General features: G+C 40.9%; 1 protein-coding gene across 1 annotated transcript in view; it reads right to left on the reverse strand.

Annotated features, from left to right (window-relative positions):
* Window positions 1-3,328: 3,328 nt before the first annotated feature.
* The window catches only part of PARL (presenilin associated, rhomboid-like), a 54,550-nt gene continuing 36,461 nt past the window's right edge, over window positions 3,329-21,417 (reverse strand). Inside the window, exons 7-10 of the mRNA XM_010855673.1 lie at window positions 19,819-19,889; window positions 6,155-6,256; window positions 5,920-6,017; window positions 3,329-3,652 (exon numbers count right to left, since the gene is read on the reverse strand). Of these exons, the coding sequence (XP_010853975.1) occupies window positions 3,541-3,652; window positions 5,920-6,017; window positions 6,155-6,256; window positions 19,819-19,889 (383 nt within the window). The 3' untranslated portion in view covers window positions 3,329-3,540. The remainder of the gene's footprint in view (window positions 3,653-5,919; window positions 6,018-6,154; window positions 6,257-19,818; window positions 19,890-21,417) is intronic.

The following is a 21,417-nucleotide window of genomic DNA, read 5'->3' on the forward strand; positions in this document are numbered from 1 at the left end:
CCTGCGGGTTCCAGCGCCGCGCCAGGCAGCAGAGGCGGCTGATGCAGGGCCACGCCATGCCGGCCCGGCGTCTGCCTCTCGGCTCCCCGCGCTCCCGGCCCGCACCGCCCCCGCTTGCGGCCCCGCCCCCACGGCCCTCCCAGCGCCGCCGCAGCTCCGCCCCCTGGCCTGGGACCGCCACCCAGGGAGCGAGGGCTGGGCCACAGCTCCGTGGTGCGCACGGCTCTGGAGGGGTGCAGAAGCGGGCCCCGGCTGGAGGCACTTACAAGTATCCAACTTGAAGAATGTTCCTTAATTTAATCCAAAGTTCCCCAAGTGCTATCCTACAAATTGAACCTGGCTTCGCAAAGGCCAGAGGCCGGATGGCAACCATTCCTAGCTGGTACTGAGTGAACAGTCTGCTGGGCCCCGCCCACAGGCCACTGGCTGCCAGATTTGTGCGAGGCTGCACAGGGGGCTTGCGGGCAAGCACGAGAAGATGTAGCGATGAGGGGATCAGAGAGAAGACTTGGGGCTGTACTTCCCGGAGAACACGCGTTTGAATCTGCCTTTATAATGCCAAATTTGTGACAACCAATTCAGCCTTCCACTGAGAATTGACATTAGCCCTCAACTGACATTTCCTGAGGTCTAAAATCCCTGATTTTAAAGCATGGCTCCAAAGGCTTGATTTAGCTTTATAAAGCTGCCACAAATCTTTGGCTACTATGCTATAAAAGTTCCCCTCCCTCCTGTGCAGAGCTAAGTCCCTGGCCACACAAGCCTTCCTGAATTAACACAAGCCCTCAGTGTGCACTGCAGACCAGTTACTAGTAACTATCCATACAACATTAATTACCCAGTGCACCATCTCAAGCATATACCTGGACGGTATCCAGCCTGCACCTCAGAGGAACTGCAGTATAGCCCTGGCCAGTCAAGAAAGACTCCTCTCCCAAACCATTGCATGGCTGGTCTTAGCTCGGGGGCACAGTGACGTGACACTACGACTGCCCGAAGTGGCAGCAGCTCAGCTGCCTGGGCCCCGCCATGACCCAAGGCAGCAGCAGAGGAGCCCCACATTCTGTGAAGACGCTGGGAGACGACACACCTGCTCAGATTACCCACCTGCTCTGTGTGACCTCCATGCACCACGGCCATGGGTCAGCCACTCGGGAGACTCGTGACTAAAACACTCCGTCCTGCAGCAGAAAAAAAGAGAGCAGCTCTTCTTGTTTTGACTCCTTCATTCATTAAAGTTAAAAGAGCACTTACTATTGCTGTGTGCCTGGAATAATGCTGGATGCCTTTAGGAGGTTTACAGAGCAGTGGATGACAAGACATGGAAACCAGTGTAACAGAGCTTTCCAGCAGCGGAAAGAAGGCAAGTGGCCTGGCCTCACCACCCGCAGTGAGGGTGGGCAGCAGGACTGGGCAGGAATGCAGGGGTCCAGGTCCACAGGTTCGGCCACAGGCAGCCAGGGCTAGATCACGGAGGGCCTCGGTAGCCACACTACAGAGTTCACAAGCAGTTTTTTACAGGTGACAACAGGAAACGACTAGAGTGTTTTCAGCACTCTGTGGCCATATGGTGAAGTACAGCACATTTTAGAGAGCAGCTGGAGAACAGTCTTTACAGTCAGGTTAGGGACAAGGGACTGGGACTTAACGCACAGGTGCTGAGAGTGGAGAGAAGGGCCTGGATTCTAGAAACAAGAGGCGAGAGAGGGACTCTAGAACGGCCCAGGTTTCTGGCTTAAGCCAGGAGTGACATTTGACATGCCTGCCCAGTGGGGTCCAGGACCTAGAACTATGTTTGACAGGCAGCAGACACAGGTACAGAGTGACAGAGCTCAGAAGACAACTTCACGGAGATAACTGAAGCCACAGAAGTGGAGAGAAAAGAGAGCTGAGGCTGCACATGTGGGACCCCATACTGCAGAGTGCAGTGGAGGCAGCACAGGCTGAGGCGCACGAGCCAGGCAGAGCACGGCCTTGGGGTGATCATGTGCCAGCAAAGCAGCCAAGATGAGGAAGGAAGGTACCTCAGCGGGCAAACAGGAGAGCAGGGACAGTTGCCAGAGCCTTGGACAGTCAGGCTTGTGCTTCTGGAGCTGGACGCTGACCTCCAAGGCCTCGCATAGGTAGATACTTGACCTTCTAAACATTCCTTCTCAGACAATCACAAATCAGAAAGAGGAGACATGTCTTCACTGCCTGTTTTTCGGGTCTGCCCACAGACATAAATCTCATTTTGGACTCCATGTGGAAGGTCCATATGATCTCAGCCTCCTGTCCCATCTCTGAAAAACATTTCTTGCCTCATCTGTAAGTCACAGGGTTGTTAGTATCAGCTACATATTCAGAAAATGTCAAAGCACAGCAGTGTGACCTTGGGCGGTTCCCACACACGACCACCCTAGCTCCTTACTGGCAAGATGAGGGCTAGGTTAAAAAAAATTACCTTGCCTTGAAGTGACATTAGTTTAGAATAGAATCCCCTGCCTGGTAAGAATGACCAGTACTTCACAGTAGAAAAGAGTCTGGGCTGGTGGGGAAGATGAAGAACCACCATAGCTGAACAATTCCTTGGTGCTGGGCACATACTGCCATTTAGCTCTTAACATCATGTGAGGTGGGCACTGCTCCCTCACTGTCATGAACACCAATGCTCCGTGCCCACCACCACACAAGGTGGGCCCTCTACAGCACAAGGTGCAAAATTTGGCATAATCTTTTGAGATCACCAAAAGACCCCAAAACTCCCCTATAAATCCTTTCAAGAAAAACTTTTAAATTCTCAAACTGCACTTCCTAGAAATAATTCTCAATCATGAGAAGCTGTTCCACTACAGTGAAGCTACGACAACAACCCCTGTCTGCTATGTCAGTAAGATGCTCCACTTCAAAGAATGTACATTTTCCAATATAAGATGCAATTAGGCTCAGATTCAAGTTTGAATTTATCCAAGATAGTTCCTTCTAATTCTTAATTTAGCTATAATTTTAACCTAGAAAGCAAAACCTAAAAATAGCTTTTTGTATACAACACTCACTGCCACAAAGTATTACCTACCTTTCTTGGGAAAAATTTAGCAAACTTTGCAGCTGTTATTTCAGACCATGCCAGAGAGAAGATGTTCTTAATTTTTACCTGTCAACCAAGCAAGGAAAGGGGTAGTAAGTAAGAGTAAATATTTCGCAGAGGTGCTAGAAGGCCGACATTAAGAAGCAAGCACTTCTGCCTTTCCATGCGCACTCTTCAGGTTCGGGCGCATGTTAAACAGAACAACGGACAGCGAGAGTCCAGGCCAGCACTAGTGCTCTTCAAAAGAGACACACACCTCTGTTTACAAACTAGAGAGATATAAATCTTTATTTCACAACTTTGTCATAATTCACTTTCTAATGAGACATGTTCTGGGGACAGTTTAAAATACTGGGAAAGCTAGATGCTGAGTATCTTCTAGGCAGGAGCAAAGATGTGGTCACTCCAGGGCCGCTGCATTCCTGGGCCTTCAGGCAGCACAGACCGGACGCGCCAGTATTGTCCAGCCCCAGTTACTTAGAGCCACCTCCTTTTTTGGGGCTGTTAGTCCTCATTTCATGCCAAATTTTCACTAGAGGCTCCCTGTTCTTCCAAATGAGTTCATGACCGTAAGTAATATACCATCTGGGGAGAAGAAGAACAAACCAGGTCCGACATTCAAACAGTGTGACATACAAATAACAAGCACCATGATCCCACGCTGACATTTTAAAAACCAAATGCCACTGTCACCTACTATCCAGCATATGAAAATAGCTGATTATTTAACACAGATCAGTGACTTACCTTTAATATACAGACTATATGAAAGATGGAAGTAGAATGGAACCAAACGTGACTACTCCGAAAGCACCACACGCATACTACCTTTAATTCACGACAGCCCCGCAAGTAAAGTACTATCGCTCTTCCCATGTACAAACATGAAGAAATAGAGTCTGAAAGAACGTCATTTGCCCAAACACTAACAGCTTCTAAGTGGTCAATCAAGGACTCACTCACAGGTCAGACTGATTCTAAATCTGGACTCTTTTTTATTATGTCAAGTGTAAGAAATGTCAAGAGTCAGAATTTACTAATAATGATGGCTAAACTTAAAACAAGAGAAAGAAGACCACCCTAAGATTCAAATGCAATTATAAAACTCTTAGAAGAAACAAAACACTTGTCAGGACTTTCCATTAATAAAGTGTCTTCTAAAATCTTTTTAACCTTATTTCAAGCAAAGAGTCAAATACTTTAATCGTATGGGTACATTGTTTTGATTATACTCCTAAGTTCAAATGTAACTGGTCATTTGGTTAAATTAAAATTAGGAAAATATTTCAAACTAACTTCTGCCTCTTCTTGGCAGCAGCATCACAGTCTAGTGCTCAGTCTGAAACTCCAGCTCTGCAATGACTCGCTGTGTGACCATGGACAATCCCTCAACAGCTTCCTTTCTACAAGCTGGAATATCTCACAGGATTTTAAGAGTATTAAATTAGACCTTAGCTTAGGCACATAGTAAATATTCAATAAACATTAGCTATCACTACTGCAGCAGTACAAGGTGAAAATCATAAAATGTGCTCCAGGGACATAAAGTCAAAGAAATGTGCAGAAGGTTACTAATAGAATCTCTACCATTTTGTAAATATTTCTCAATCTAGATTAAAGATGTCAGAAAAGATGAATTCTGGATATGACTGAGATCGAGTAAATGAAAGGAGCTGAAATTAGAAACAGCAAAAAGAAAGGATTCCTCTGCCTTTCAGATCCTGGACTTTAAAAATGCACCTGATCCAGTTTTCAGAACAGAAAAAGGTCATCTAATTATAGTTGAGAAAAATAAAAAACTGCTGAGGAAAAGCTCCTTCAAGTCCACATTTAAGTATACAGGTAAATTTAGAGTTCATAAAACAGAACCCCTTTCATTACTCTTTCTGTTTCTCATACTGTAATATCAGGTCAGTTCTTACTATTTATAATGTGCTGCTGTTAAAGCTCGAACTCACACATGCTATTCTTTAATCATCACTGAAAATTATAAATGGCATAATGGCATTTAGTTCCACCGCCTACTGGGCAAAACTGCTCCACTAAGAATAGATTTTTTTTTTTTTAATTAAGAAAAACTAAGTTTTCCCATTGTCATGAAATAAAGTAAAAATCAAATAAAGGCCAAAGGTAACATTTATGCAAGAAAACAGGGGCCATTATGGATCCAGCACACCAGACAGACAGTCTGCTGAAGGGCCTCTCATCTGTCTAAAGTTCTATGGTGGCGTCGCTACAGCACTGCTATGTTGAACCACAAGTGGGAGATCTTGTAACAAGATTACAGGACAACTGTAATCACTATGGTGTGACGGGCGGGAAGACTTTGGAGCTGGGTACAGATGCTCCTCACTGATGACATCTGGTCTCTACTCCAGCCATGCTGCGGGCACCAGCTCACTCACCGCAGGCAGAGGACCAGTTCCACCCACTCAGGGCGTCTGCCCAGCACTGCTGAGGTCAGCAGGGTGGGGACTGGGCAGGGCAGAGGTGGCTGGAGAGTAGGGGAAGGAATACAGCACAGACTGGGGGCTGGGGAACAGTATCCAAGAAGGACTAGGAACTGTGACAGGTCATGAGTTGGGGTGATATGAGGTTAAGAGTAGCGTAAAAGCACAGAGGGTCTCTCTCTACAAATGACCAAGGCAGGAGAAGGGCCAAGAGTCTCCCATTCCCACTGCACATGTGAAGCGGCTCAAGACCAAAGCAAACCACACTGCGATTTCCTTGCCCTCGCAACCCTACCTGCCCTGCTTCCATACCTGAACTAACTGCTCTACTCTACTCTGCCTTCCTCCAGGGTAGGGAAGGAGAGGACCAGAGAAATGTCACTCAGTCATATTCAGACTTACATTCCAAAGAGAGCTCCCCCAAGATGTGCTGCATGATCAAAAAATTTCCATCCCAGGATCATTCCTGCTGTATCCATGGCAATAATGGCTTTTAGGGCCTGAAAGCCAGAAAAGAGAACAGAACTGATACAACTTTGATTGTTCCAGCATTGACATTTCTAATTTAAGGGCAAGAATTCAGTCAATGTAAAAATATCACCCTGTCCCCAGCACTTCACGTCATAAAAATACTCACATTCCCTGCTGTGAACGTGAACATTGGAAGGAAGATGATGGCGAGTCTCCCTTCCGGGATCTTAGTGCAGACGGCGGCAAGGACAGTCATGATTGCGCCAGACTGCAAACCAACACACAGGGGAAAATGTGAAACTCTAACTGTGCAACTGTTTAGGACTGCGAAGTCTAAAGCAGAAATACTTCCTCCAGAAAGCTTACAGCCATACATTTCTAGGGGAGCACAGAGTTAAACAGCTTTCCATTACTCATGTACAAAATAACAAGCAAAGGGGCCCCATGCCCAGGATACAGTAACCACCTGGCAAGGACTACCTACAGGCAGTAAGATGTAACAGTGTCAGCACTTGACAAACTTCAGGAACCTTGTTACTGTGTCACATGCATCACCATATTTAGACACTAAAAATGGACTTCTCAAACCTCAAGAGAACTCCTTCAATCAGCGAGTGAGCATGAATTCTCCCGATACGCATATGTGTGCAATTCTTCCCAAATTTAATGCTTTATCATAACTCATGTGAACTTTGTATCCTATTTCATAACACTAAATATTTTCCTTAAAAGAATTTGACAAATGTTCTGCTCCAGGAAAGCATGCCAAATTTGTCCAGTGGCTCTCCATGACCCACCCCTCACAGAATCCTCCCAGGGACACACATGCATCTGCCTGCTTGAGAAGCACTTTCCTTCACAACCTTGTATCTGAGAATAAAAATAATCAAAACTTCACAACCTTATGACCAGTAAGTCAACCATCTCTTGTTATAACTGAAATTATAATCGCTATACAGTTTTATCATCTATAGTGTTTTTCCACATTGCTACAAATCTTCATAATTTAAATTGATGATGGCTATGAAATACCTGCTGGATAAATTATGATAATTTAACTAAACTTTCTTAATGTCACACATGTTACCAATTGCTCTGGATGGTACAATAACTGAGAAACTGGATCATAATCCCTTGTTTACATTAAATCTCAAGATCATGATTCATTCAAACAGTGGGGCCCTATGCTAGACACTGAGGATACAGAGGGAATAAAGTCAACAACTCCTGCCTTAATGGAGCTGACAGACTGGCATGAAAGACTAAAATAGTAAAAGCAACAAAGCATGATCAGCTATGATGGGGAGTCTGGCAACCGCCAAACTCTTCCAAAGTGGTATTACTGTTTTTTTTACTCTATCAGCATTACATGAGACTCCAGTTTCTCCACGTCCTCACCAGCACCTGGGATGATCTATTCATCTTTGAGATATAGTGATGAGATATCAGTGTGGGTTTTATTTTCATTTTCCTAATGATGAATGACGTTCATCTTTTCTTGTGGTTATTTGTTACTCATACCTTCTTTGAAGCATCTGTTCAAACTTTTGCCCATTCTATAATTTCTTTATATAGTTTGACTCACATCTTTTATCAGATTTCTGACAGGCAAATATTTTCTTTTAGCATGTTATCTTATCTTTTAACACTGTCTTTGGAAGAGTGTAAACTTTTAGCTTACATGAAGCCTGATTATCATTTGTTTTCTTATGGGTCCTGCTTTGTGGTGTCTCAACTATGAAGTCTTTGTCTAATGTGAGATCACAGTGAGTTTTTTCTATGTTTTCTTCTATAAGTTTTTATCTTAGGTTTTACATTTAGGTCTGTGTTTCACTTTGAAGAAAACTTCAAAATACTCCTGAACCAGGTTTAACTTTTAACATTCTGCCACATTTCACTTATTTTCTCTCTATACTTTTTTATCCTGAAACATTTGAGAGTAGGTGGCATATATCAGACCCTTTTACTCCTAAATACTTCAGCGTATACTTCCTTATATTAATATATCCTACAAAATAGTTCTCAATTTCAAGAAATTTTATATTGATACAATATTTTCATTTAATCTACAGAACATATTCCAGTTTTGTTAATTGTTCCACTAGTGACCTTGTGGCTGTTTTCCCCCATTTATTGCATATAGTTGTCCTGTCTCTTTGCTCTCCTAAAAGCTGGACCATTTCCAAAGCCTTTTTTTTTTTTTTTTTAAGGGGGGGAGGTCCATTTTCATTGAAAGCTTCTAACTAAAAAAGGTGAAAATAAAGAATCTCTGCATAGAGTAGGCCAAACATTTTCCTAAACAGCAAGTTGTGAGAATTCCCTGGTGGCCCGGTGGTTAAGAATCTACGCTTCTACTGCCAGGGGTCAGGGTTTGATCCCTGGTTGTGGAACTAAGATCTCGCTAGCTGTGCAGTACAACCAAAAAATAAATACAATAAAATGTCATTTAAAAAAATAAAAAGCAAGTTGCCATTTATTCAGACACATAAATACTTTTAAATCTGTATAGATAAAGGTCACTTTGAGAAAATTTTAGAAGGATAATGGGACTGTCTATCTTTAAAATAATAAGTACAATAAGTTACAGTCACAAAAAAACTGGCTTTACAAAGAATGGCTATTAAGACTTTTCTTTACTATTGAAATTTCTGTAATGAGCACTTCAGGCTTGCCAGGTGGCTCGGCAGTGAAGAATCCGTTGGAACTGCAAAGGCCTGCAATGCAGCTGTCCTGCATTCAACCCCGGGGTCGGGAAGATTCCCCTACAAAGGCAATGGCAGCCCCCTCTAGTATTCTTCCCTGGGAAATCCCATGGATAGAGGAGCCTGGTGGGCTACAGTCCATGGGGTCGCAAAGGAGCTGGACATGACTTAGCAACTAAACAAAACAATGAGCACTTTAGATGGAGAAAATAATCGTCGATAAAGAAGGAAGAATCCCTCAGAAGAAATGGAGTAGTCCTCACAGTCAATGAAAGAGACTGAAATGCAGTACTTGGGTGCTCCATTCATTTTCAAGGCAAACCATTCAACATCACAATTATCCAAGTCTGTGCCCCAGCCACTAATGCTGAAGATGATGAAACTGGATGGTTCTATGAAGACCGTCTGACACCAAAAAAAGATGTTCTTTTCATCATAAGGGCCTGGAATGCAAACGTAGGAAGGCAAAAGACACCTGGGGTAACAGCCAAATTTGGCCCTGGAGTACAAAATGAAGCAGAGCAAAGGCTAACAGAGTTTTACCAAGAGAATGCACTGGTCATAGAAAACACCCTTTTCCAACACAAGAGACAACTCTACACATGGACATCACCAGATGGTCAATACTGAAATTGGATTAATAATATTCTTTGCAATCGAAGACGGAGAAGCTCTATACAGTCAGCAAAAACAAAACTGGAAGTTGGCCCAGATCATGAGCTTCTTATTACAAAACACAGACTTATATTGAAGAAAGTAGGGAAAACCACTAGGCCATTCAAATATGACCTAAATCAACTCCCTTATGATTAACAGTGGAAGTGACAAATAGATTCAAGGGATTAGGCCTGGTAGATAGATTGCTTGAAGAACTATGGAAGGAGGTTTGTTAACACTGTACAGGAGGTGGTGACCAAAATCATCTCCAAGAAAAAGCAATGCAAAGAGGCAAAATGGTTGCTGAGGAGGGCTTACAAGCAACTAGGTAGAGAAGCAAAAGGCAAAGGAGGAAAGGTAAGATATACCCATCTGAATGCAGAGTTTCAAAGAATAGCAAGGAAAGGTACAGTCTTCTTAAGTGAACAATGCAAAGAAAGACAGGAAAACAGAATGGGAAAGACTAGAGATCTCTTCAAGAAAATTAGAGATACCAAGGGAACATTTCATAGAAAATGGGCACAATAAAGGACAAAAATGGTACAGACCTAACAGAAGCAGAAGATATTAAGAAGAGGTGGCAAGAATACACAGAAGAACTGTACAAATAAGGTCTTAATGACCCACAAAACCACGAAGGTGTGACACTAACCTACAGCCAGACATCCTGGAGTGCAAAGTCAAATGAGCCTTAGAAAGCATTACTACAAACCAAAGCTAGTGGAGGTGATGGAATTCCAGCTGAGCTATTTCCAATCCTAGAAGATGATGCTGTTAAAGTGCTGTACTTGATATGCCAGAAAATTTGGAAAACTCAGCAGTGGCCACAGGACTGGAAAAGGTCAGTTTTCATTCCAATCCCAAAGAAGGGCAATGCCAAAAACTGTTCAAACTACTGCACAATTGCACTCATTTCACATGCTAGCAAAGTAATGCTCAAAATCCTTCAAGCTAGGCTTCAACAGTACATGAACCAAGAATTTCCAGATGTACAAGCTGGATTTAGAAAAGGCAGAGGAACCAGAGATCAAACTGCTAACATCCGTTGGATCATAGAAAAAGCAAGGGAATTCCAGAAAAACATCTACTTCTGCTTTATTGACTATGCTAAAGCCTTTGACTGTATGGATCACAACAAACTGTGGAAAATTCTTAAATTTTCTTAAACTTAAAGAGATGGGAATCTCTTTAAGGCAGATCACCTTACCTGCCTCCTGAGAAACTTGTATGCAGGTCAAAAAGCAACAGTTAGAAATGGACATGGAACAACGGACTGGTTCCAAATTGGGAATGAGTACGTCAAGCCTGTATACTGTCACTCTGCTTATTTAACTTATAAGTAGAGTATGTCATGCAAAATGCCAGACTGGATGAAGCACAAGCTGGAATCAAGATTGCTGGGACAAATATCAATAACCTCTGATATGCAGATGACACCACCCCTATGGCAGAAAGCAAAGAGGAACTGAAGTGCCTCTTTAAAGTGAAAGAGAAGAGTGAAAAAGCTGGCTTAAAACTCAACATTCAAAAAACTATGATCATGGCATCTGGTCTCAACACTTCATGACACACAGATGGGGAAAGAATGGAAACAGTGACAGATTTTAATTTCTTGGGCTCCAAAATCACTGCAGATGGTGACTGCAGCCATGAAATTAAAAGACGCTTGCTCCTTGGTAGGAAAGCTATGACAGACCTAGACAGCATATTGAAAAGCAGAGACATCACTTTGCCAACAAAGGTCCATCTAGTCAAAGCTATGGTTTTTCCAGTTGTCATGTATGGATGTGAGAGTTGGACCACAAGAAAGCTTAGTGCCAAAGAATGGATGCTTTTGAGCTGTGGTGTTGGAGAAGACTCTTGAGAGTCCCTTGGACTGCAAGGAGATCCAACCAGTCCATCCTAAAGGAAATCAATCCTGAATATTCACTGGAAGGACTGATGCTGAAGCTCCAACACTGTCACCTGACGTGAAGGGTGAAATCACTGGAAAAGATCCTGATGCTGGGAGGGATTGGGGGCAGGAGAAGGGGGCGACAGAGACAGCATCACCGACTCAATAGACATGAGTCTAGCAAACTCTGGGAGATTGTGAAGGACAGGGAAGCCTGGCGTGCTACTGTTCATGGAACTACAAAGAGTCAGACATGACTGAGCAACTAAACAAACAACAATGGGGAAGCAATTTAGATGGTATAGGATTTTAATGCTCGTCTTTAAATTCAGCTAACCACGTTATGTTTGTTTCACTGGAGAGAAAGTTTAATTTTACTGGGTTTTTTTCCTTTCTCAGAAAATAAGGTCTCAACCTGATTTCTTCTGAGTTTTGTTGACTTTGTAAGGCTTTATTTAAAAATCTAGTATACATAAGTTACATATCTGCTATAAGGCATGAAAGGTGAGGGGTTACTCTTTAACTTTCAAATTCTCAGTGACACTGACATCCACTCTTTTTAATATAGTATATGCTGATAGATTGGAGAAGGAACTGGCAACCCACCTCCAGTATTCTTGCCTAGAGAATCCCATGGACAGAGGAGCCTGGTGGGCTACAGTCCATGGGGTTGCAAGAGTCAGATATGACTTAGTGACTGAACCACGACCATGCTAATAGATTATGGGGGCAGATGTTGAACTTCTAGCCAGAACAAATCTTTCAGGGAGTCATGAACCCAAACCCATATAGACCCTAGAAGTCTGCCTCCTTGGTTAGAGGTAAGGATCTTTTATTCTCCACTCATAACTTGATTATACAGCCTATGCTGCTGCCAAGTCACTTCAGTTGTGTCCGACTCTGTGCGACCCCATAGACGTCAGCCCACCAGCCTCCCCCATCCCTGGGATTCTCCAGGCAAGAACACTGGAGTGGGTTGCCATTTCCTTCTCCAAAGCATGAAAGTGAAAAGTGATATGCATAAAGGTCAACTCAGGAAACCAATTTTCCTAAGTACTTTTCTTTATTTAATCTTCATGTATGTTATCATATAAAAGCTTTTTGTGGGTGATTTTAACTATGAATTTTAAATCAATTTGCTTTAAGAAGCCTTTTGCTTCTGCAAGCTACATGCTGCTAAAAACCCCAGGTGTTTTATGTAAAACAAGTAAAAAAAAAACTCTGAAAAGCTGAGAAAGGAAACCAGCCCAGCTAGAAACCTTAGGAGCCAAGGAACAACATAGTGGTGAGTTTTCTTTTGGCCTCATGCTGCTCAGACTGGGCCCTGGCGAAGCTCACAACCTGGAAACACCAATGAACTCAAACAAAATAGGTCTGTACCCAAAAACGCTCACTCTAGCCAAAGGAGCAAGAAAGCAGTCTAGCAAGACAGAAAAGTTTTCAGACAACAACCACTCTACTCCAGACAAACACAAGAGAAACAACCACGGCCTGATCCCCATCAGCAAAAGCTGAGTGGAGTCTGGACTTCCATTCTTAAAGACTGACAAGGCACACCACCCTCTGACAGGGTGGTGTCAGTGGAGGTCACTCACGCAGCAGTAATAAGGCACTCTTGCTCCTCCTAGACAGAGCGGTATTAGCAGAGGTCTACTGAGGAGCCAGAACTCCCCACCCTGCAGCAACAAGAGCCCTTCCCCGCCACTGTCAAAGGAGCTGGAGTGGGGAACCTGGACTACCAACCTCACCCGGCACTAGTGATCAGAGCACTGTCAGAGGAGGCCTGCCACACAGATTTAATTAAGATTAGAGTCTCATAATGTAATATCCAAAATGTCCAGGTTTCACTTAAAAATCACTTATCAGGGAATTCCTTGCAGCTCCAGTGGTTAGGACTCAACACTTTCAGTGCCGTGGCCCAGGTTCAATCTTTCGTCGGGGATCTAAGATCTCCCAAGTAGCATGTCCTGGCCAAAAAAATAAATCAAAATTAAAGTCACCCATTACACCAAGAACCAGAAAAATCTCAACTCAAATGAGAAAAGACAATCAATAGATACCAACCATCAAGTTGACACAGATGTTAGAATTATTTAACAAGCATTTTAAAGCAGCCATCATAAAAGTGGTTCAACAAGCAATCACAAACATGCTTTAAACAAGTTAAAAAAGAAACAGCATAGAAATAGAAAGGCTCAAAGAAATAGAAGATATCAAGAAAAATGAAAACTAAAAACTGTAATAACTTAAATAAAAACAACAAATGGCTCAAGAAGAATGGAAAGGACAGAAATAATTAATCAGTTACCTTGAGACAGAATAGCAATTACCCAATCTGAACCACAGAGAAAAAACAGACTTTAAAAAAAGTTACTGAGGTTTTAGGGATAATAAACTATCTAACATCATGTCAGAGCCCTAGAAAGAGAGAAGAAAAAGGGCAAGGCAGAAAAGGTATCTGAAGAAACGGCTGACCAACTCCCAAAAACATATACCTAAATATTCAAGAAACTGAGCGAACCACACACAAGATAAACACAGATGTCCATGACGAGACACACAGTCAAACTTCTGAAAGTAAAGACAAAGGAAAAGGTCTAGAAAGTGGTACTAGAAAATGACATCTTACCTACAAGGGGAAAAGCTACTTGAACAACAAAGAATTTCTCTTCAGAGACTATGAAGGTCAAAAAAAAAAAAAGTGGCACAACATTTTTCAATTGCTGAAAGAACTGAGCCTGGAGTTTTATATCCAATGAAAATATCCTTCAGAAATGAAGGGAAGAAAAAACAATGAAACGGAAATTAAAACACTCTCAGAACAAAGAAAACTTGAGAATCCGTCACAGCAGACCTAACTGGCTAGGGGCTGAAGGAATGGCTAAGAGAAGTTTTCTACACAATGAAATGACAAGAGGAGGACATCTTGGAACATCAGAAAGAACGAATCAGGGAAAAAGTAAAAAATTATGTGTAAATACAATAGACTGTCCTTCTGTCTTGGAATTGTCTAACTCATATTTATTGGTTGAAGCAAAAATCATAAATGTATGCAGAGGAAATATTTAAGACAATTAAAATCTGGAGAAGGTATGGGGCAAAAAGTGAGATAAGGCTCACTTCACTCAAACTGGTAAAATGATACCACAAGTAGATTGTGGTAGTGATATACACAGATTGTAGTACCCAGAGCAGAGGTTAAAAAGTTATACAAAGAGATAGACTCCAGAACACTATTGGTGTTCAGTCGCTAAGTCCTATCCAACTCTGTGACCCCGTGGGCTGCAGCACACCAGGCTTCCCTGTCCTTCCAGAACACTATAGATAAGTCAAAATGAAATGCCAAATGAATCTGCACTAGCTATCATTTTGCTTCACTTGCAACTTTATAGGAAAGAGACTGAAGATACTCTCCTAACTCAGCATGAGAAATCAGTTTATGTATAGTTTAGATCAGTGATAAGCTAAATCAATGAAGTTACAGCAAGCAGATTATCATAATATTGGTATGCAAATTCAGCCAATGATAAACTATTTATAAACACAACCATACAAAATCTATGGGATGCAGCAAAAGCAGCTCTTAGAGGGAAGTTCACAGCAATACAATGCCTTCTTTAAGACACAAGAAAAATCTCAAATAACCTCAATCCTAACCCACCACCCAAAAGAATGTGAAAAAGAACAAACAAAACCTCAAGCTAGCAGAAGTAAGCAGACATTAAAGATCAGAGAGGAAAAAAATAAAATAGAGATAACAGGGGGAAAAAAACCAACACAGTAAACACCGGGTTCTTTGCCAGGGTAAACAACACTGACAAATTTCTGGTCAGGCTCACCAAGAAGAAAGGAGCAAAGATCCAAATAAACAAAATGAGAAATACAAGAGGAAAAATCCTAACTGATACCACAGAAACACAAAAAGCCATTAAGAGAATACTATGAACAAATATATGCCAAGAAATTTGACAATCTAGAAAAAAACGGACAACTTTCTAGAAACATACAGTCTACCAAAACTGAATCAAGAAGAAATAAATAATTTGAACAGAACAATCGCTAGAAATGAAACAGAATCTAAAATTTAAAGAAAAATCCCTGAAACAAAACTCCAGGACCAGATAGCTTAGCTGGGGAATTCTACCAAACATACAAAGAAGAATTTAATACTGCTCCTTCTTAAACTCTTCCAAAAGACTGAAGAGAAAGGAACACTTCCAAAGACATTCTATGAAGCCAACATCAGCCGGATACCAAAAGCAAAGACAATACCAAAAAAGAAAATTACAGGTCAGTATCTTTGATAAATATAGACACGAAAAAAATCTCAACAAAATATTAACAAACTGAATCCAACGACATATAAAAAAGCCACACACCATGACCAAGCTGGATTCATCCCCAGGTCACAAGGAGGGTTCAATATATGCAAATCGGTCAATGTAACACACATCAACAAGAGAAAAGACAAAAACCACAGGACCATCTCAACAGATACAGAAAAAGCATCTGATACATTTTAACATTCACTCGTGATAAAAACCCTTACAAAAATTAGTACAGAGGGAACATAACATAATAAACGCTATTTATGACAAACCCACAGCCAATATAATACTCAATGGTGAAAAGCTGAAAGCCTTCCTGCTAAAATCTGGAACAAGACCAGGATGCCCACTCTTAGCACTTCTTTTCAACATGGTATTGGAAGCCCAAGCCACAACAATCAGACAATAAAAACAAATAAAAGGTATCCAAATTGGTAGGGAAGAGGTAAAATCGTCATTATACACAAATGACAAGCTACTATATATATATCAATAGAAAATCCTAAAGACTCCACACAAAAACTACTAGAACTGATAAATGAATTCAGTTAAGGTAGCAGGACACAAGTTTAACATACAGAAATCAGTTGCCTTTTTTTACATTAACAATGAAATATCAGAGACTGTAAACAAACAATCCCCTTTAAAATCACATAAAAAATAATAGAAACCTCACCGAGGAGGTGAAAGATATATGCTCAGAACGACAAAATAAAGGAAATTAAAGATGATACAAAGAAATGGAAAGATATCCCATGCTCTAGGCTTGGAATAATTAATACTATTTAAATGGCTATACTACCTAAAACAACCTACAAATTTAATGAGATCCCTATCACATTACCCATGACATTTTTCACAGAACTAGAACAAATAATCCTAAAATTTACATGGAACCATAAAAGACAGAATTGCCAAAGCAATCCTGAGGAAAAAGAACAAAGCAGGAGACGTAATCCTTCCAGACTTCAGACACTACTACAAAGCCACAGTAATCAAAACAGTGTGTTAGCACTGGCCCAAAAACAGACATGCAGCTCAATGGAGCACAACAGAGAGGTGGGGGCAGTACCCACAGACCGATTAATCTTCAACAAATGAAGCAAGAATACAAAATAGGAAATAGCCTCTTTAGCAAGTGGTGCTGAGAAAGTCTCAGAGCTGCACGTAAGTCAATGAAGTTACAACATACCCTCACACCACGCACAAAAATAAACTCAAAAGGGCTTACAGACTTAAATGTAAGATATGATACCATAAAACTCCCAGATCATAGGCAGACCATTCCCTCACATAAATCATACCAATGTTTTCTTAGGTCAGACTCCCAGGGCAACAGAAATAAAAACACAAATAAGCAAATGGGATCTAATCAAGCTTACAAGCTTCTGCACAGCAAAGGAAACCATAAACATAAAAAGACAACCTACAGAATGGGAGAAACTATTTGCAAATGATGTGATGGACAAGGGCTTAATTTCCAAAATATACAAACAGTTTATACAATATCAAAAAACCAAACAACCCAATTGAAAAATGGCCAGAAGTCCTAAATAGACAGTTTTCCAAAGGAGAAATACACACGGCCAATAGACACATGAAAAGATGCTCAACACTGCTAATTATTAGAGAAATACAAATCAAAACTGTAATAGAGTAACATCTCACACTGGTCATAACGGCTATCACTAAGAAGTCTACAGATAAAAAAATGCTAGAGAAGGTGTGGAGATGTGAGTGTAGATCAGTGCAGCCACTGTGGAAACCAGTATGAAGATCACTCAAAAAAAACTAGAGTTGCCATATGATCCAGCGATGCTACTTCTGGGCACCCAGACAACACTATAATTCAAAAAGATATATACATTACTATGTACATAGCAGCACTATTTAAAATAGCCAAGACATGAAAGCAACCTAAATGTCCACTGACAGATGAATGGATAAAGAAGATGTGGTACATATGTATAGTGGAATATTACTCAGCCATAAAAAAGAATGAATAATGCCATTTTTCAGCAACAAGGATGGACCTAAAGATTATCATACTAAGCGAGAAAAAGACAAATACCATATGACATCACTAACATGTGGAATCTACATACAACACAAATCAACATACCTATGAAATATAACCAGGCTCACAGATATAAAGAACAGACTTGTGGTTGCCAAGTGGGTAAGAGGTAGGGCAGGGAAGGAGTAAGAGTTTGGGATTAGCAGAACAAACTATTATATGTAGGATGGATAAACAACAAGATCATACTGTACAGCAAAGGGAAGTATACTCAATATTCTGTGATAAACCATAATGGAAAAGAATATGTAAAAGTATATACATATAACTGAATCACTTAGGTCTACAGAAGAAATTAACACATTGTAAATCAACTATACTTCAATCAGATTTTTAAAAATTAACAAAAAACTATTTACAACTTCAAGGGAAAAAAATTCTAACATTTTTACATATGCTACTTCCTACAATAAATACTTTATTGATCTTTGTCATCCAAGACTAAGGGTATATTTAGCAGCAAACAAACTTTTGAAAATCAGAAAATTTGAAAAGCTTCCTGCCAATAACTAGTTAGAAATTCCATTTTTAAATAAGATTCAGAACATGCACGGCTCTAACAAAATCCTTACCAAAATCTAGTCAATATTCTTGCTCCCTTGTGCCAATGTTAATGGACAAATATTCTTTATCAATCTTCATCTTTCAAAGGCAATAAGGCCAGTACTTTTTATTTTCTACCACAATTCTGTCAATAGTATTTTTTTCTCCACATTTCTCATTAAATATACTATATACTGCAGAAGGCAATGGCACCCCACTCCAGTACTCTTGCCTGGAAATCCCATGGATGGGGGAGCCTGGTAGGCTGCAGTCCATGGTGTCGCTGGGAGTTGGACACGACTGAGTGACTTCACTTTCACTTTTCACTTCCATGCATTGGAGAAGGAAATGGCAACCCACTCCAGTGTTCTTGCCTGGAGAGTCCCAGGGACAGAGGAGCCTGGTGGGCTGTCATCTATATAGATGACATCTATGTGTCATCTATATCACAACTTTATATTGAGAAACAGATTCAGAGAGGTAAAGTAACAAGTCCTGGAAATCACAAATAAGTGGCAGAGCTGGGATTCAAACCCAGTCTAATTCCAAATGCCAGATCCCCTGAACTAACGAGAAAAGTACTCCCACCTTCAGAACCCCCAATGTCCTCTAAAGATGACTCAGCCCTTTCGGTGTATATTAGATGTGGGTAATGTTTGCTCCCCAACTAAACTAAATTTGAAGTCAAAATCCATGTCTGATTCATCCAATTGGTCTTCACAAAACAGGTACTTAGTTGACAAATGAGGTACAGAATAGATTTGAAATACATAAATTATACTGGCACCGAATTTTATATAGAAAACATTCCACAAAGAAAAAAGGGTAGGGGGCTAAAGTTAAAGCATAAAGGTCACAGGCCTTTCCTGATGATACCGGCCTCATCAGGAAAATTAAGTAGAAACAAATCTGAGGAACAGACAAATTATGGCATGATTATTTTACATAAGGGTGCTTTTCTGAAATTAAACATTTGTAGTTTCTTTAAACATAACATTTCTATTTGAAAACATTTAAGTGCATTAGTATTTATGCACAATTAAATGTGTAGTCTTTAAAGAAATATGTAAAGACTTTCACGTGTCTAGAAATTTGCCATTAAATGCAAAAGAAAACAGACTTGTAATTTTTACAAAATCATCCGGAATATAATTGAGACCAGGAAACTGATCTTGCTCGCTGGATGCATTCCCAGACTCTAACAAGTACAGTGCTTGGTAGTCCAACCTACATAGCACACAAATACTGATGAAGAAGAAGATACAGTACCAGATTCAAATCTCTATTTAGAATTTTTCAATGCTAGATTAGGCTCTCCAGTTTATGGGGATTGGATACCCACTATTTTGACTACTCCTCATGATATGTACTCTGTGCCAGTTAAGTATATATAGATGACTAAAAGCTATAGCCTGAAATTTATAAGGCTTTACAAATGTATACATTCTATATTAGACTCAGATTAGTTAGTAGTATTGTTTTAATAGTAATTTCCTGCTTTGATAGTTGTACTGTGGTTTTGTAGCTAATAACAGGGTTAAGGGTAATATGAATCTGTACTAATTTTGCAACTTTCTTGTACATCTAAATTTCAAAATGAAGTGAAAAATTTTAACTAGAAATACTTACTGCACCAAGTGATGGTCCATATCTTCCTGTGGCAACTTTACACACATAACTGACAAAATTGGAAATAACACCTAAGAAATAAACCACATTTCAGTAATTTCAGTGAGGTATAAAAATGGCTTCCATTTCTGACCTCCACCCCATGAAGACCAACAGATGGGTTTCTTCCCCAGTCAAGGTGCAGGCATAAATACTTATTCTGCCTATCACTTCAGATATATTATAGGGAAAGCAAAGCCTGACCCACTCCACCACTTACTAAGTAACACAGGGTCATTCACTCCACCTCTTAATTTTCATTTTCCTCATCCATACTGTATGAAGAAAGACTATGGCCCGAACTCACCAACTGTGTGGGAATTCTCTGGACTGCACGCTATACACTAAATCAGACTCTGTGGAGCAGGACCAGGGAGTCTGTATTTTGCCCAGTTTGCCAAACGAATGTGCCGCAGATCCAGACTAGATGATTTTTTAGGTCCCTTTGGCACCAATGTCATTTGACCTTGACTGTGGCTAATTTCAAAAAACAACTTTCTGTGGAGCAGGAATTAATGGCATTTGAAAGAGACTCTTTGTACTTAGAACAACATTAATGCTCGGGGGAAAGAACTACACACACAGGCCAAAGATGTTACTCAGCTTCTGTTTTGAGGGACTAGCTGCACATGAGTAATAACAATGATTAAGTACCCGCTCTGGACCTTGTGGTAGATGCTTCTATTTTCATCCCTTCTACAACCCCATGTTATAAGAGTGAGTACCATTACCCTCAGAGAGGTACCATCTTTTCTGCAACATTATACAGCTGGTAGCAGACATAGGATCTGAACCTAGGTCTTCCGTCTCCAAGTTGAGTGTATTTTCACTACACATAACTGGCAGATATACTGTTTTTAAATCAAAGGATTTTAGGAATGAATTTTTATACTTTACGGCTTTAAGTACATTTTGCAAACAAAATACATTTTTTTTTTGAGACAGTTCAGTCGCTCAGTCGTGTCTGACTCTGCAATTCCATGAACCGCAGCACGCCAGGCCTCCCTGTCCATCACCAACTCCCAGAGTTTACCCAAACTCATGTCCATTGAGTCGGTGATGCCATCGAACCATCTCATCCTCTGTTGTCCCCCTCTACTGCCTTCAATCTTTCCCAACATCAGGGTCTTTTCAAATGAGTGAGCTCTCTGCATCAGGTGGCCAAAGTACTGGAATTTCAGCTTCAACGTCAGTCCTTCCAATGAACACCCAGGACTGATTTCCCTTAGGATGGACTGGCTGGATCTCCTTGCAGTCCAAGGGACTCTCAAGAATCTTCTCCACACCACAGTTCAAAAGCATCAGCCCTTCTGCACTCAGCCCTCTTTATAGTCCAACTCTCACGCCCACATATGAACACTGGAAAAACCATAGCCTTGACTAGAGGGACCTTTGTAGACAAAGTAATGTCTCTGCTTTTTAATATGCTATCTAGGTTGGTCATAACTTTCCTTCCAAGGAGTGAGCGTCTTTTAATTTCATGGCTGTGATCACCATCTGCAGTGATTTTGGAGCCCAAAAAAATAAAGTCTGACACTGTTTCCACTGTTTCCCCATCTA

Source organism: Bison bison, unplaced genomic scaffold (genome assembly GCF_000754665.1).
Source record: "Bison bison bison isolate TAMUID 2011002044 unplaced genomic scaffold, Bison_UMD1.0 scf7180017864367, whole genome shotgun sequence".
NCBI lineage: Eukaryota > Metazoa > Chordata > Mammalia > Artiodactyla > Bovidae > Bison > Bison bison.